Genomic DNA, 13,990 nt, shown 5'->3' on the forward strand with positions numbered 1-13,990 from the left:
CCTATGCCAGGTGACAGAGCTAACTCTGGCAGAGCTGGAAATCAGGCGGCTGCAAACAGAACGGGGCCACGTAGGGCTGGGTAATGTTTTGTGACACCTGAAGTTTGTACAATTTTCAGTGTCCTCTTTAAGGAAAGTAATACACAAGCACGAATACCCAATTCAGCACATGGCCTTGGAAGGGGCTGGTGCAGGTGAGGGGCCCTGAGGCTTTTTAGCTCCACGGTGAGTCCTCCTCTGGGGCCTTGTCCTGCCATCTACTCCCTGCATTCTGTCTTGAGAGGTCATCTTGCAGTTCTCAATGTTTTGTGCGGTGGCAAATCACGTGTGTGCCTCATACATGCTGCTGTTTGCCCGCAGTTCACCACTAGAGTCTGAATATTTGTGTCATGAGGAACAGTCATTCAAGTTGCCGCTACAGAGAAACAACAAACAAAGATAAAGAAAAAAGAAAAAGAAAGGGCAAATTAAAGCAAAGAAAATAAAGAGGGGAAAATTAAGCTAATTATTACAATGGGGAGGAAAGAAACTTTTGAGGGAAAAGGATTGTCGGGAGCAGAAAAACATTTGGGCTGTAAATACAATTGGGAAATAAGGTCTCAGTGGTCCAAGGAAGGGGCTGGAACTCCATTAACTTCATCTCATCCTCTCTGGCCCGCGCTTCATGACTGATAAGCTCCGCAGTGATGCCTTGTATTCCACTGGTCCTGCAGCTCTTTAGCTGCCTTAGGTAGATTATAGTCTTGAGGAGAGAAGCTTAGCCCTCTCTACACCCTCACAGGAGAAATCCTGGGGAAGAGCAGTGCTGGGGCTCGAGGGTCTGGAGCCTGTACTCACACCCAGCACTGGCTGCTTGTTTCTAGGTCTGCAGCCCGGGACAGAATATAAGATCACAGTCGTCCCCATGAGGGGAGACCTCGAGGGCAAGCCGATTCTCCTGAATGGCAGGACAGGTAAGAACAACGGGGAGGCACTATGAATGCATCTCATGTTTGTATTCTGATATTTTCTTGGCTGACTCCTCTTTGGATAAAAACTCTGGGATCTGTGTGTAGAGACAGCCTGTCTCTTTGTGTACTGACATCTTTTGGGGGGCAGGAGAGGGGAAGCAAACTTCTTCTATTTCAAATATGTTTTGCCGTTGAAAATCTCTTCCAGGATCCTGGAGTCAAGGGGAAAGGCCATTTCCAGCACCTTTCTGCTTATTTTAATAGCTTCAATCACTGGGTTTTTTTTTAAGGCATTTATTATCTTGGACCTAGGCACACAGCTCCACATTACTTAAGACAGGTGATTTATAATTTTTTTCTTGTCATTCCTGTGGTGTTTTCATGGCAAACACACTCAGGGAGTTTGCTTTAAAATGTCAAAAGATAGTAAAGACTTTCACATGGGAGTAGCAAGAGATTTAGCATCTGCAGATTGAGAAAATATACAATGACCAACGTTGCTATAAATGAGTAACATGTGACAGTAAGTTTGTAATTTATTAATCAGAAAAGAATTTGAAATCCTTGTAGTTATATATGCAAGATATCCTATGTAAGTTTTAGTTTTTAGGCAGTGCTTGAGCCTGTATTGAATTGTGAGCCTCCTGTGGTCACCCTGTGCGCCTGCCAAGTCGAGTCGGGAGGTGGTGATCTCGAGCCTACAGTCACCCCCTAGAGGCTAATCCTTGGAGCTGGCAAAGAAGGGATCTTTGAGTTTTGAGACTTCCTTGAAAAGTTTCGTAGTTCTTTTCAGTTCAGTCCTGGCAGTAGCTGGTTAGGGTGGTGAGAGTAAGGGTGAGATGGTGTAAGAATTGAATTCACTATTTCAGCTGCCAGATAGGTTGCATATCTGGAGTGTGAAAGAGTTCTAGAGTTGGGCAATTATAAAAGATACTTTAATTTTCAACCATACAGTATAGACTGTGCAGCCTGCATGAATGGTGAACTAGTGAAACACGTTGGTGTATTAGAAAATGGCAAGTCCTTCCTTGCTTCTAGTGCCTTTCTCTTTAGCTGTGAATTAATTGAGAGCCTACCATGCACAAGGCATTATACCACTAAGCACTTCTCATAAATTATCTCATTTAGTTCTCATCATAATCCTGTGTGGTAGGTCCTATTATTATTTCCAAGTCACATATAAGACAACTGAGGCTTGGAGAAATTAAGCTCAAGGTCGCCCAGCCAGGAAATGATAGGGCTGGGATTTGAACCCAGGATGTCCACTTTGGTGGACCCAAAACTAAAATGCCACCTACTTTTACTTCTCTGTCCATTATTTCTGGTTAATTTTCATACTTTTTACTCCCTAACTAAAAAAAAAAAAAAAAAAATTCTGTGAGTCCTCATTGTCTTTGGATAACATAGACTTCTTTTATCTTGGCCTCTGTGGACCCCTCCAACCTGGGCCATTGTTCTCAAAACTTCCCAACAGGAAGCCTTCCTGCAGCTGGACTGTTCTTGGGGCTCCCTAACACAGAAGGCTTATCTCTACCTCGTGGGTTTGGTCATGTTGTTACCCCTGCTTAGGAAATTCTCCATTGTTATCTCTAGCTATCAATTAATTCAGTTCAACAAACATTAATTGCAGAGTACCATTGGGTCCTAGAGACACAAGCCCTTTAGATACTTCCAAAGATGATGAGCTCTGGTCCCTGCCCTTAGGGGGCTCACAGCAGTAATATCACTCATCCTTCTGGGTCATCTCCAGCATTAGCTGCTCCACTGAGGCCTTCTCGGACAATATTAAATGGCAGCCATCTTTGCCTTTGAATTTCTAGAGCATTTAATTACATATGGCCTTGAATTGCTAGTTAACCTTTCAAGCATATTATGCCAACTAGAAGTTGAGCACTCAAGAAATGTTTTTTTATTGTCAATACTATTCTAAAAGCAGGATGGGATATTTTATTGGATTGCAAATAAATTTGTGTTATGTGTCTTACCAACCTGAAAATAAAAGACACAATAATTTCTAAGGTCAGGAAGCACTCTCAAACCTGGCTAGACAATTAATGTAAGGGGGAAAAAAAAAGAATCTCTCTTTTCTCCAGGTGTTCTGCATTCCGTGAGATGGAGAAACACTGGAATATAAGAATGGCATAAGCATGTGCAGGGAGGAAATGGCACAGTTCAGGTATTTTCCATTTAACGAGTCACTCAGTGGAACTAATACCATGAAAGTGAAAGTGTTGATTGGAAGTGCTCACCCTGTTAACGTACTCAAAGTGCACTGAAAGGCACTTCTAGAAAGGCAAGGCTTTAGAAACGGATCAGTTTCCGGAGAAGCATGCACCGGCCAGGCCAGTGTCTCCAGGGAGAAATGTCCCTGAACTCCTCCATCAGACTGTCACAGCCACTTCACATCAAATGACAAGAGAGGCAGGCCCCTAACTAAGAGGTGATGCTATCCCTTTTTTCTTCATTTCTCCATCTGTAAAATGAAAGGTTGGACTAAATGCGTTTCAAGTCCCTTCTCTTATTTTTTTTATGATTATGATTTTTTAATCATGTCTGTAAGTCATGCCTTTCCATGGTAAGTCTAAAACAAAGGACCACTTGCTTTGTTATAATCTCCCACGCTCCCACGCACAGCAGAGCATAGAGCCTAGCATATTCGCTTAACAATTTTCTCAGAACTTTTCCCCTTAGACTATGTTAGGAAATAGAAGTTTTGGCAACTCTTATTATCCTTTTCGCTTTTTATTCCTTCCCAAACACAATGGTTCATTTTGAAATGGCCCAGCCTCCAAAACGTTCCTTCTCAAACTCCTTCATGTTTCAAGATGAGCTCCTGTCAACACTCAGAACTCCTGTCTCTCACAGCCTCCCCACACATACACCCAATAGCTGAAAAACAATGAGGATCTCTAGCATTTGTGTGTTCTAGGTACCGTGGGGTTTCATAAACATTATATTCGGTCCTTCTAAAAGCATTGTAAGCATTATTATTCCCGTTTCACAGGTGAGAAAATTGAAGCCTACAAAGTTTAGAAGATTCAGAGTGAACTAGTGAATGGCATTTGAATTTAGGTTCGCTTTCCAGAAGCAAAGCTAGAGGATAGCAGGAAGGTGGGTTGATCTCTTTGCGTACATTCTCTACAAATGGTGCCTTTTGAATAATTTTATTGCCACAATGAAAAGCAGTAGAGGAGACCTGAGAAAGCATAGCTACTGTAGTCCAGGAAGCTACTCTTCCGTGAACTCACCTTCAAACCAGTAGTATAGGCCCTGTCCCCCATCTCTGCCTCCAAACCCATAATATCCTCATGGATTTCAGACCTTGGTTGTTCCATTTTCCACTACGCCACCTGGGTGACTCACAAGTGGCCGTTGTGAATGGAGAAGGCTGTCCCTAATGCCTGTGGCCATGGGTTGGAGTGTGGACCCGTGCTGTTGGGTTTGCCAGCATAGACTGAGGACAGCCGTGCCCTACCCAATCCTGTGGTGAATCTTGTTATAAAGTGGAATGATCTTTCCTGATGTGTCTAGAGCTCTTAATTAGCCTTTTCTGTATCCTCAGTTTTGTAAATTAAATCCCTGACATGGGACTTACTTTTATTCCAATACGTGCACTCAAAAGTGAATCCTACCTATCAAGCCTCTTAAATCTTGTTTTAAATCTCCCTAACCTCAGTGGCCCTGAGAAAGGTCCCACCAGGGCAGCTGGTGTCCAGCAGGTGGGAAGTTGCAGCCTGAGGAGGAAGTTGGGGCTGGGGTGGCAGGGCCTATCTCCCAGTTGAGGCTGCCGCTGGGACTCCTGTAGGATTTGGCCAGCTGCTGCAGCTACCGGAAGGCTTTGTTCCACGGCTTTGTTCCTCTCTTCTTGGCAGAGAGGGAGGTTTTGGTCCTGCTAAGCTGGCTTCTTCCAATGATGTGGCGTATTGTGCGGGGTCACAGTATCACTGAGGCTTTCCTTCTACATCTGTATCTTGGCGTCTGATTCCCATCCTGAAATTTATCAAAAAAAGAGCAGCTCTTTGAAGAGCCGCCTACTGACTTAAGTTGTTGTTGTTAGGGAGTTGAGAGAAAAGGGGCAGGGAGTCCTGAGTTCCAGGCTGGCCCAGCCTCTCACTGGCTTTATGGGTTTGGAGAAGTCCCATCTCCTCTCTGGGCTTGGTCTCTGTAACCCTGACATGGTGTGATTCTATTTTTCCTTCCTACCTTCTCACTCTTCATAGCCAAGATGTCTTTTCCTGGTTCTCCTCCATCCCTGGGGTTTCTGGGACTGTTGGCGGGGGAAGGAGCTTCAGGGCTGTGTGTCAGAAATCAGGCCTTGTGTCAGAAATCTATACTCTCCTGAATTGGTTCCCATAATCACTGGTGGCAGCTTATCCCTGTTCAGCCAAGTGGGATGGACTGGCCTCAATCCATAGAAAGTGATGGAAAGACAACATTCAGTTTCTCCTTTGAGGGTCATTCTCTCATCTTTCTGATCTCTGCTTTCCTAGATGTTAGAGCATTATAGTGGCTGCCACAGAGCTAAATTGTGTAATCCCCAGAGGTAGCCCCTCATCTCACGTTCATTCCTATGTGCTTTTTATCTCTAAGAAAAGGTGTGTTACATAAGCTTACTTTTTGCAAATAACCTACAAAACTCTAATGTGTCTAAAAAACCAACTGCCGTTGATTGACCACATACTATGTGCCAGGAGCTTTTCATACATTACTCTATCAAACCTCATAATAATAGCATAATATTTCCTCCATCCACCCAGCTGGATGTGATGGATCTTGAGAGGGCTGCACACACAGGCAGCCCTGACCCTTCAAAGCCATGGACCTGGGCTGAGGGTCCTGGCAGCCGTGGTGGCACGCACTGATCTGGGGCAGGGAGTGGTGGTGGGAGGCACTTCTGGGACTGCGGGTTGTACAGATGTGGGAGAGGATGAGGGCCAGGGACTTCAAGAGGCAGGACTGTCTGGGTGTTCCCCATCTTCACTTTTCCAGTCCAAATGTCCCCACTCCCGATTTCGCACCAATTTCCCCCTATTGACATATCACCGTTGGCGGCTCTCTTCATTACCTCCCTGTCATGTGCAGAATCATGCTATGCACAGAAAGGGGCAATGGGATGAGGTGGGAGTCCTCTCCCCCGCTGTGTACACTTTTTCCTGAGCATCCTCTTAGAGCCTACTCGAGCCCCCAGAGGCCCAGGACATGGCCCCGTCGGTGTCTGTGTTCTGACTGCACTGCCCTTTCATCCCAAGAGGCCCACTCTACCAAATGGGTATGAGGTATGCCCAGACCCTGTCTCCCAGAGGCAACAGTCTGGGACCATTTCCTCTTTCTAGTTTCCACTCCAAGTTCCAATCCACTAGTGCTTCTGGGTTTCAGGTTGCAAGAAATTTTCAGGTCATACTTTATCTATTTTATCTGTAGTTTAGTATTATCGTTCTTAGTAGTAGTCGTAGTTCCATAAGAAGAGGCCGATGGTAGTGCCGCTTAGCCTATAGTGGTATAAGGTGGAAATGTGTAGTCTTTGGTAGATAGGACTGGGTTCAAATCTTGGCTCTACCAGTTAATATGTCCAAAAGTAAACCCTTGGTCCCATTCCTCTCCCTAGCTTCTACTGCAAACCCTGCCCTCCCTCAGATCTCCCCATCTCTGTAAATGGTCACTCCTTTCTGCAAATTGCTAAAGACCCAAACCAACAAGTCATTATAGCCCACATCAAATTCGTGAGCAGATTCTGGCAGCTCTGTCTTTGAAATCTCCCCAACCCACTTTCGTCTGCCACAGTTGTCCACGTTCCTGTCATCTCATACATAAACTGTTGTAGCAGCTTCCTAGGTGACCTCCACTCTTGACCTGCAATAGTCTGTACTCTCTGCAGCAGCCAGAGGGGTCCTTTTATAAAACAAGTCAGATCATGTCATTCTCCTGTGAAAACCCCCCAGAAGCTTCTCATCTCATTCAGTGCAAAAGCCAAGTTGTTACAATGACTTTCAAAGGCATCTATTTGCCTCTTCACCTCATTGGCCTCACCTCCAGCCACTCGACCTCCTCAGTTACCCTGTCCGGATGCACTGGCCTCCTGCTGTTCCCCAAATACGTGGAGCAGGGTCTTTGAACTTGCTGCTCCCTCTGCCTGGAATGAGGTTGCCCAGATTGCATGTGGCCCAATGCCTCATTTCATTTCAGTCTTTGCTCAGCTGTTACCTTCTCGCTGACCTTCCTTCTAAAATCACAAATATCTTCTGTTCCTCACTTTCTAATTCCTTTACCTTACCCTATTGGGCTTCCCAATACTATCCCCACTTGTTTATTGTCTGGCTCTTCCAGGAGAATGTAAGCTCCCTGGTAGGGAGTCTTTATTCTCTTCATTGCTTATATTAGTTTCCTAGGGCTGCTATAACCAAGTACCAAAAACTGGGTGGCTTAAAACAGAAATTGAGTGTCTCACGGTTATAGAGGCTAGACGTCTGAAATCAAGGTGTCAGCAGGGCCATGCTGTCTCTGACAGCTCAAGGTGTTCCTTCTTTGTCTCTTCCAGCCTCTGGTGTTCGTTGGCAGTCCTTGCGTTCTTTGACTCGTAGATGAAGCGCTGCAATCACATGACTGTCTTTTTTCCTGCGTGTCTTTGTCTTGTCTTTCCTTGTATGTGTCTGTCTCTGTGTCCAAATTTCCCCCTTTTATAAGCACAGCAGTCATATTGGATCAGGCCCACCCTAATGACCTCATTTTAACTTGATTATCTCTAGAAAGACCCTATTTCTAAATGAGGTCACATGTTGATGTACTTCGGTTTAGCACTTAGATATACCTCTGCAAAAGGTGGGGGACACAACTCATAACACTGCTGAGTCCCCAGCTCCAAGTAGGCACTCAGTGATTGTTTAAAGAATGAGTCAGGGACTACCATTTACTATCTGTGTGACCTTGGGCAAATTATCTAATCTCTCTGAGTCTTGCATATAATTAGTGATCTAAAAATGGTAACCGTTATTAATTTCCCCAATTAGTACATGGAGAATCTGATAAATGCCTTATGTTGTTGCTATGAAGTCTGCTAAAGTAACGTATGAAAAGCACCTGGCACTTAATATGTGGTCAGTAGATGGCAGTTGATTTATTAAATAAAATATGCACTGTCTCTGGTGATGGAATGTATTTCATTTCCTTGCACACAAGTAAAACATGGCCACTGTGCTTAAGAAAGGTGCATTGTAGCTGATGTTAAAGAATGTAGCTATGTAAAGTTGTAACATCTCTGCTGGAAAACTCTTGGCCAAGAGAACTACAACAGGATGGGGAAGAAGAAAAATGCTTAGGTTTCTGAGAGTAAGAGATTTTTTGTGTGTCTTTAACCAAAAGGATCCCGATCTACTTGTAAGTAGGGTTCTCAGGGCAAGCATCTTTATTAGTGACCTTGATGGATGCACTCAGATGGTTTGCAAATGATAAGTAGCTGGAGAGGAAAGTGGCCATGTTGGATGAAAGACTAAATTATAAATGGAATCCATAAGATAAAATATAACAAGGATAATTGGTGGATCCAGAACATGTATTATATGCAAAAAATGGGGGAGATGTAGCTTAATGTGAAGGTTCTCAACATCTGAGGTACATCAGAATAACCTGTAGAGTTTTGCCTACTTGTTTTTAAAATAGAGATGTCAGGGCGTATTTCAGACATGCTGAAGTAGACCCTCTGGTGGTGGTACTTAGTAGGTGTCCAATGTTGGCAAAGGTTGAGAGCCCCTGGGGTAACTGGGACAAGTATGAAAAACTTAGGGATTTTTCTGAGACTGTGGGATGAGGCTATGTTATTGGGGGGTAAAGTGTCTGGGACATGGAGGGCATTTTGTTCTGGGTTGGTGCTTCTAGGATATAAAGTCTGCATGAGCAGTGATTTCTGACTATTTTGTTAATTGGTGATTCCTGAGTGCCATTACATGGCCATGGCATGGGATGGATGCTCAGTGAATTGTTGAATGAATGAGCTAAGTTTTGGGAATTTTTCTCTGAAAAGGGAAAGACAAGAGCATGTTTAGATGTAAGTGCCAGGTCTAGAAACTCTAAGTTGGAAGTTGGGAAGTTGATAATATAAATTTATAATATAATATAGTATGACATGATATAATTGTTTTTATAAGTTGGAAGTTGATAATATAAGTTTATAATGTAATATAATATAATTAATATAATATAATACTTTTAAACTTATAAGTGCATAAATTAGTGAGGTAAAGCTGTTTGATTAAAGGAGAATTAGGAAGGAGAATGAGAATTGTTCTTGAATACTTGCTGGATGGTCTCCAGGAAGAGGAATTAGGTGTATTCTATATGCCCACCAAGGGTAGACATACTCGAAGGAGTACTACTTTAAGTGGCCACACTTGGAGGAGTTTTCTCTAATGTGCTCATTGATTATAAAATGGAAGTCCATCAGTAAGACCTTTCTCAGCTTAGGGTTCAAGCAGAGGCCAGTTGTCTACCTGTCACAGATGATGGAGAGGGCCTCTTGCATTGCATAGACTATGGAACCAGGTCACCCAGATGCACTCGATCTTGAAACATTTGTGATCTTGACCAGCCAGATGCCTTCTCTACTTTTTCTTTCTCATATATTTTTATGAAGAGATTGATAGCCCAACCAATTTGGTCACTGATCGAGTGACAGAAGACACAGCGGTGGTCTCCTGGAACCCAGTCCAGGCTGTCATTGATAAGTATGTGGTGCGCTACATCTCCACTGATGGGGAGACGAAGGACACAGCTGTGTACAGGGAGCAGAGCAGCACCGTCCTGACAGGCCTGAAGCCGGGAGAGGTGTACAAAGTCTACGTGTGGGCTGAGAGGGGCAACCAGGAGAGCAAGAAGGCCGACACCAAGGCCCTCACAGGTAACAGAAGGATGGGAGTCTTCACTCATTCTTACTCTCTCCCGTCTCTAAAGAAACAGGTTTCCTCATGGCAAGGAGAAGATTGATTTTTGAGTCAGGAGGCTGATGCCCACCTAGCATCAACTTTTTCGTTTGCAGGTGTGTGGGTGGGGGATTGCAAAGGCAATTTCAAATTTCATAATTATGAATTTTTTCCTTTTTAACCTCAAGCAAAAGAGACCATCCTTTTTATTTGATACAGAAGGTCATACTTATTTGGGTTGGAATTCCATATGCAACTCCCTTGGAGTAGAGGAACACTTTCTAATTTTCATTTTTGGACATTAAAACTCAAAACATTGGGCTGACAGTGAATTTGAATGCTCATCTCAGTTTGCAGTGACTGTACAGGCATGTTGCATATAATCTGGAGCTCTCTTTCAGACCATGGAAATGGTTTGCCTCCTGAGTCAACATTTACCAAATGTACCAAGTCTGACTTGAAGCTTTCAGAAAGTGTGAGGGCTCCCTTACTCCTTCCAGTTGTTCTGCTCAGCTGGGGCCTGCGGGTGTCCTGAGGCTGCATGGGGGTGTATCCCAGATATTCCTTCTGCTTAAAACCTCCTCTGGCACTGTCCCTGAGTTCAGAGAAGCCTAATCCTGGAGTCCACTTGAAGTTCCAAACACTTGACAGGAATCATAGAAAACAATTCACTTATTGATTGGCCTTTTTTGTGGACACTTAGTGTAGAGACTCTCAGAGAAGCTGATAATTGGTTAGGAATATGGTTTCAGAAGCTTGACTGTCCAAGTTTTAATCTCAGCTCTACCATTTACTAGCTGAGTGATTTGGGGCAAGTTGCTTTGCCTCTGTTCCTCAGATTCTTGTCTGTAAAATGGGACATACGAATGTCTACATCACTGGGTTAGTGTGAGGGTTACATGAGTTAATTCATGTAAGGCCTGACATAGAGAGTGCTACATAAATGATAGTCATGCTTATTTCTTAAAATGTGTCTTAGTCTGTTCGGGCTGCTATAGCAAAATACCATAGACTGGGTGGCTTAAATAACAGAAATTTATTTCCAGCAGTTCTGGAGCCTGGAACGTCCCATGATCTGGGTGCCAGTTGGTTCATTTATTGGTGAGAGCTCTCTTCTTGGCTTACAGATGGCCACCTTCTTCCTTACATGGTGGAGAGAGGAAGTTCTGGTCTCCTCTTCTTCTTAGGAAGGCACTAATCCCATCATGGGGGCCCCCATCCTCATGACCTCTTCTAAACCTAATTACCTCCCAAAGGTTCCACCTCCAAATACCATCAAATTGGAGGTTAGGGCTTCAACATATAAACTTTTGTGGGGGGACACAAACATTCAGTGCACAGAAATGTTAATCTGCATTTGGCCTTGAAGCGCTTTGTGTTGCATAGCCTACTGGGGCCAGATGGGCCTTGTCTCCTCCAGGGGAAGGAGAAATTGACAGTAAGGATGGTGAGACCTAGTTTGTTTAAAGTCGAGGTCAGGAAACCTTCTGTAAAAGGCCAGATAGTAAATATTTTCAGCTTTGGGGACCATAAAGTCTCTGTTGCAACCGCTCAACTCTGCCATTGAAATGAGAAAACAGCCATAGACAGTATGGAAATGAACTAGCATGACTGTGTTCCAATAAAACTTGATTTATAAAAATAGGCAGTGGGTCAGATTTGACCCATGAGCTCTAGATTACCAGCTCCTGGTTTATATTACACACGGCCCTCCATTCACTAGGATTTTGAGTGCTATGAAAAGAAAGAGCATGTGGGTCAACCTTTTTAAGACAGTGGAAGCTGGAATGGAGAAGAGGCTTCCCCTTTCTCAGGTGGGCATGGTGCAAGTAAAGCACCCCAGATCATGGGGAGCCACTGGGGTGTGGTATTGCTGGGGATGTCAGGCACAGGGCTAGGCTCTGGGGGTACAAAGGTAAAAGCACAGTTTGTGCTCATATGGCATTCACAATCCTGAGGAGACAAGTGAAAAAGACAAAGTGCAGTGAGTTATGTTCCAGAGCAAACAAATAACCCTGGAAGTTTGGGAACCTGAAAAAAAGTGGGGATTAGAGGGGTCATGGCAGCCTATAGGAATAGGTGACCCCTGAACGGAATCTAGAAGGATGTGCGGCTGTTAGCAGTGGGAGCAGCATATGCAGAGACCTAAAGGTGTGGGAATATGACAGGTTGGTTTTCTGTCATGTCTTAATATGCATTTATGTTAATAATGTCATCTTTAGTGGTGTTTATGGTGGGTAGGTCTGTGAGGGAGTGCAGTAGGGAAAGATGAGGCTGGGGCGTTGAAGCCAGCATAGAATCCCAGGGTAAATTGTTTGTCCTTTCATGTCAGCTGTCTGTGTGTCTTTCATGTCAGGTGTCCTGTGCTCCTTCTAGCAAGGCCTCCCTTGGCTGTGTATCCCACTGAGCTGGCCTGGCCGAGCTGGCAAGTGGTGGTGCACAGGTTTGAAATGCAGCTGCTATCACAGAAAGCTCAGTTTTTCAAGGAGGTGGTTTTTGAAACACGATCATAAGGGCAGGCTAATCATTGCACCCAATTCCTTGTTTTTTTGACTTTTTAAGGGTTTATATTTTTGAGGAGAAAGTGATATTTCATACCTCAGGTGACATTAGTAATAATAAAGAGCTCATATTTCAGCACTTACTGTGTAATATCTCAGGTACTATTCACCATAACCCAGAAGCAGTTACTGATAGTTCCTTCTTTGTAGCGATGAGGAGACCAAGACTTAAGCTATACAGTTTGTCCAAAGTTAGCAACCAGGAAATAGTGTAGCCCACGTTTCAACCCAGTTTAACTGCCTAGAAACCCAGACAGAAAATCCCTACAAGTAGGATTATTTTTATCATCCTAGACCTCAAATGCCTTCACTTTAAAAGTCTCCCATTTCTCTGGCCTCAGACATGATGTTTTATATGGAAAGAACTGACAGGTCCTACTTCTGGGATATTTTTCTTCCAAAAGAAAATATTAGAGAGGATGCACAGATTTATTGAAATATAATTGCTTTCAGGTACAAGGAGCCAGGAACTAAAACAGTATATTCTGTAAACCCAGGGTAAAGGAGAAATTTGTATATGAAGATGAATTCTTTTTATCCAAAGGCTACTTGTGGAAAAAGTTTATAGAGTTGAGACTGAATATTGGCTTCGTCTGAATGCAAATAGCTCATTCTTGGAAATTTCAGACCACTTGCTTAATTAAACCCTTAAGTTATCCAAACCATTGGCATATAACAGACTCTGAAATTTGTTGAGGTCATCATTTTGGTTGTTTGTGTGCTGGCCTTTCACGAATTACAGAGTTGGCAAATGATACACTCCTTCATCTCTCTTAAAGAAATTGACAGCCCGCAAAACCTGGTGACCAACGGGGTGACAGAGAACACGGCCACCGTCTCCTGGGACCCAGTGCAGGCCGTGATTGACAGGTACCTGGTGCGCTACACGTCTGCTGACGGAGACTCCGGGGAGATTCCAGTGGGGAAGGAGAAGAGCAGCACCGTCCTGACTGGCCTGAGGCCGGGCGTGGAGTACACAGTACACGTCTGGGCCCAGAAGGGGGACCAGGAGAGCAGGGAGGCCGACACCAAGGCCCCGACAGGTAATGGAACATGCATCATCACTGTGTCACTGCTAAGCTGATGTCCGTCTAGGTTGGTTTTCCTTCTCTGACCTTGGCTGAAAGGGAGGCTCAAGGATGAGCAGGCTGGTGTCCTTGCATAGTAAATTGTGTACCCCTTCCTTAAATAGAATGGCTTCTCTTAGAATGCATAGCTTGTTCTGTTTGGTTAAAGACCAAAGCTTGGTCTTTAAACATTGACATTATTGCTCATTGTCATTTGTTCTCTGCCTGTGCACCTGCTTTGTTTTTAATGCCTAAAGCCTTCCCCTTCATATAGAATAAATATAAAGAAAGCACAAGTAACTATCATGCTGAGGGATGGTTGATCCAAAACCAAATTTTCTTCACTCCTCACTGGTTTAAAACCTTTCTGTGAAAGACCTACAATAACAAACCCAAAACAATTAAGAAAATGGTAATAGGAACATACATATCGATAACTACCTTAAATGTAAATGGATTAAATGCAACAACCAAAAGACACAGATGGGCTGAATGGATACAAA

At 43.8% G+C, this 13,990-nt stretch overlaps 1 protein-coding gene across 1 annotated transcript in view; it reads left to right on the plus strand.

The window, feature by feature from the left end:
* TNN (tenascin N) overlaps nt 1-13,990 on the plus strand; it is a 54,421-nt gene that overhangs the window by 8,196 nt on the left and 32,235 nt on the right. The window contains exons 5-6 of the mRNA XM_065888009.1: nt 864-953; nt 9,574-9,837. Coding sequence (XP_065744081.1) covers nt 864-953; nt 9,574-9,837 — 354 coding nt within the window. The remainder of the gene's footprint in view (nt 1-863; nt 954-9,573; nt 9,838-13,990) is intronic.

The sequence above is a fragment of the Phocoena phocoena genome, chromosome 1, assembly GCF_963924675.1.
Source record: "Phocoena phocoena chromosome 1, mPhoPho1.1, whole genome shotgun sequence".
In the NCBI taxonomy this organism is placed as follows: domain Eukaryota; kingdom Metazoa; phylum Chordata; class Mammalia; order Artiodactyla; family Phocoenidae; genus Phocoena; species Phocoena phocoena.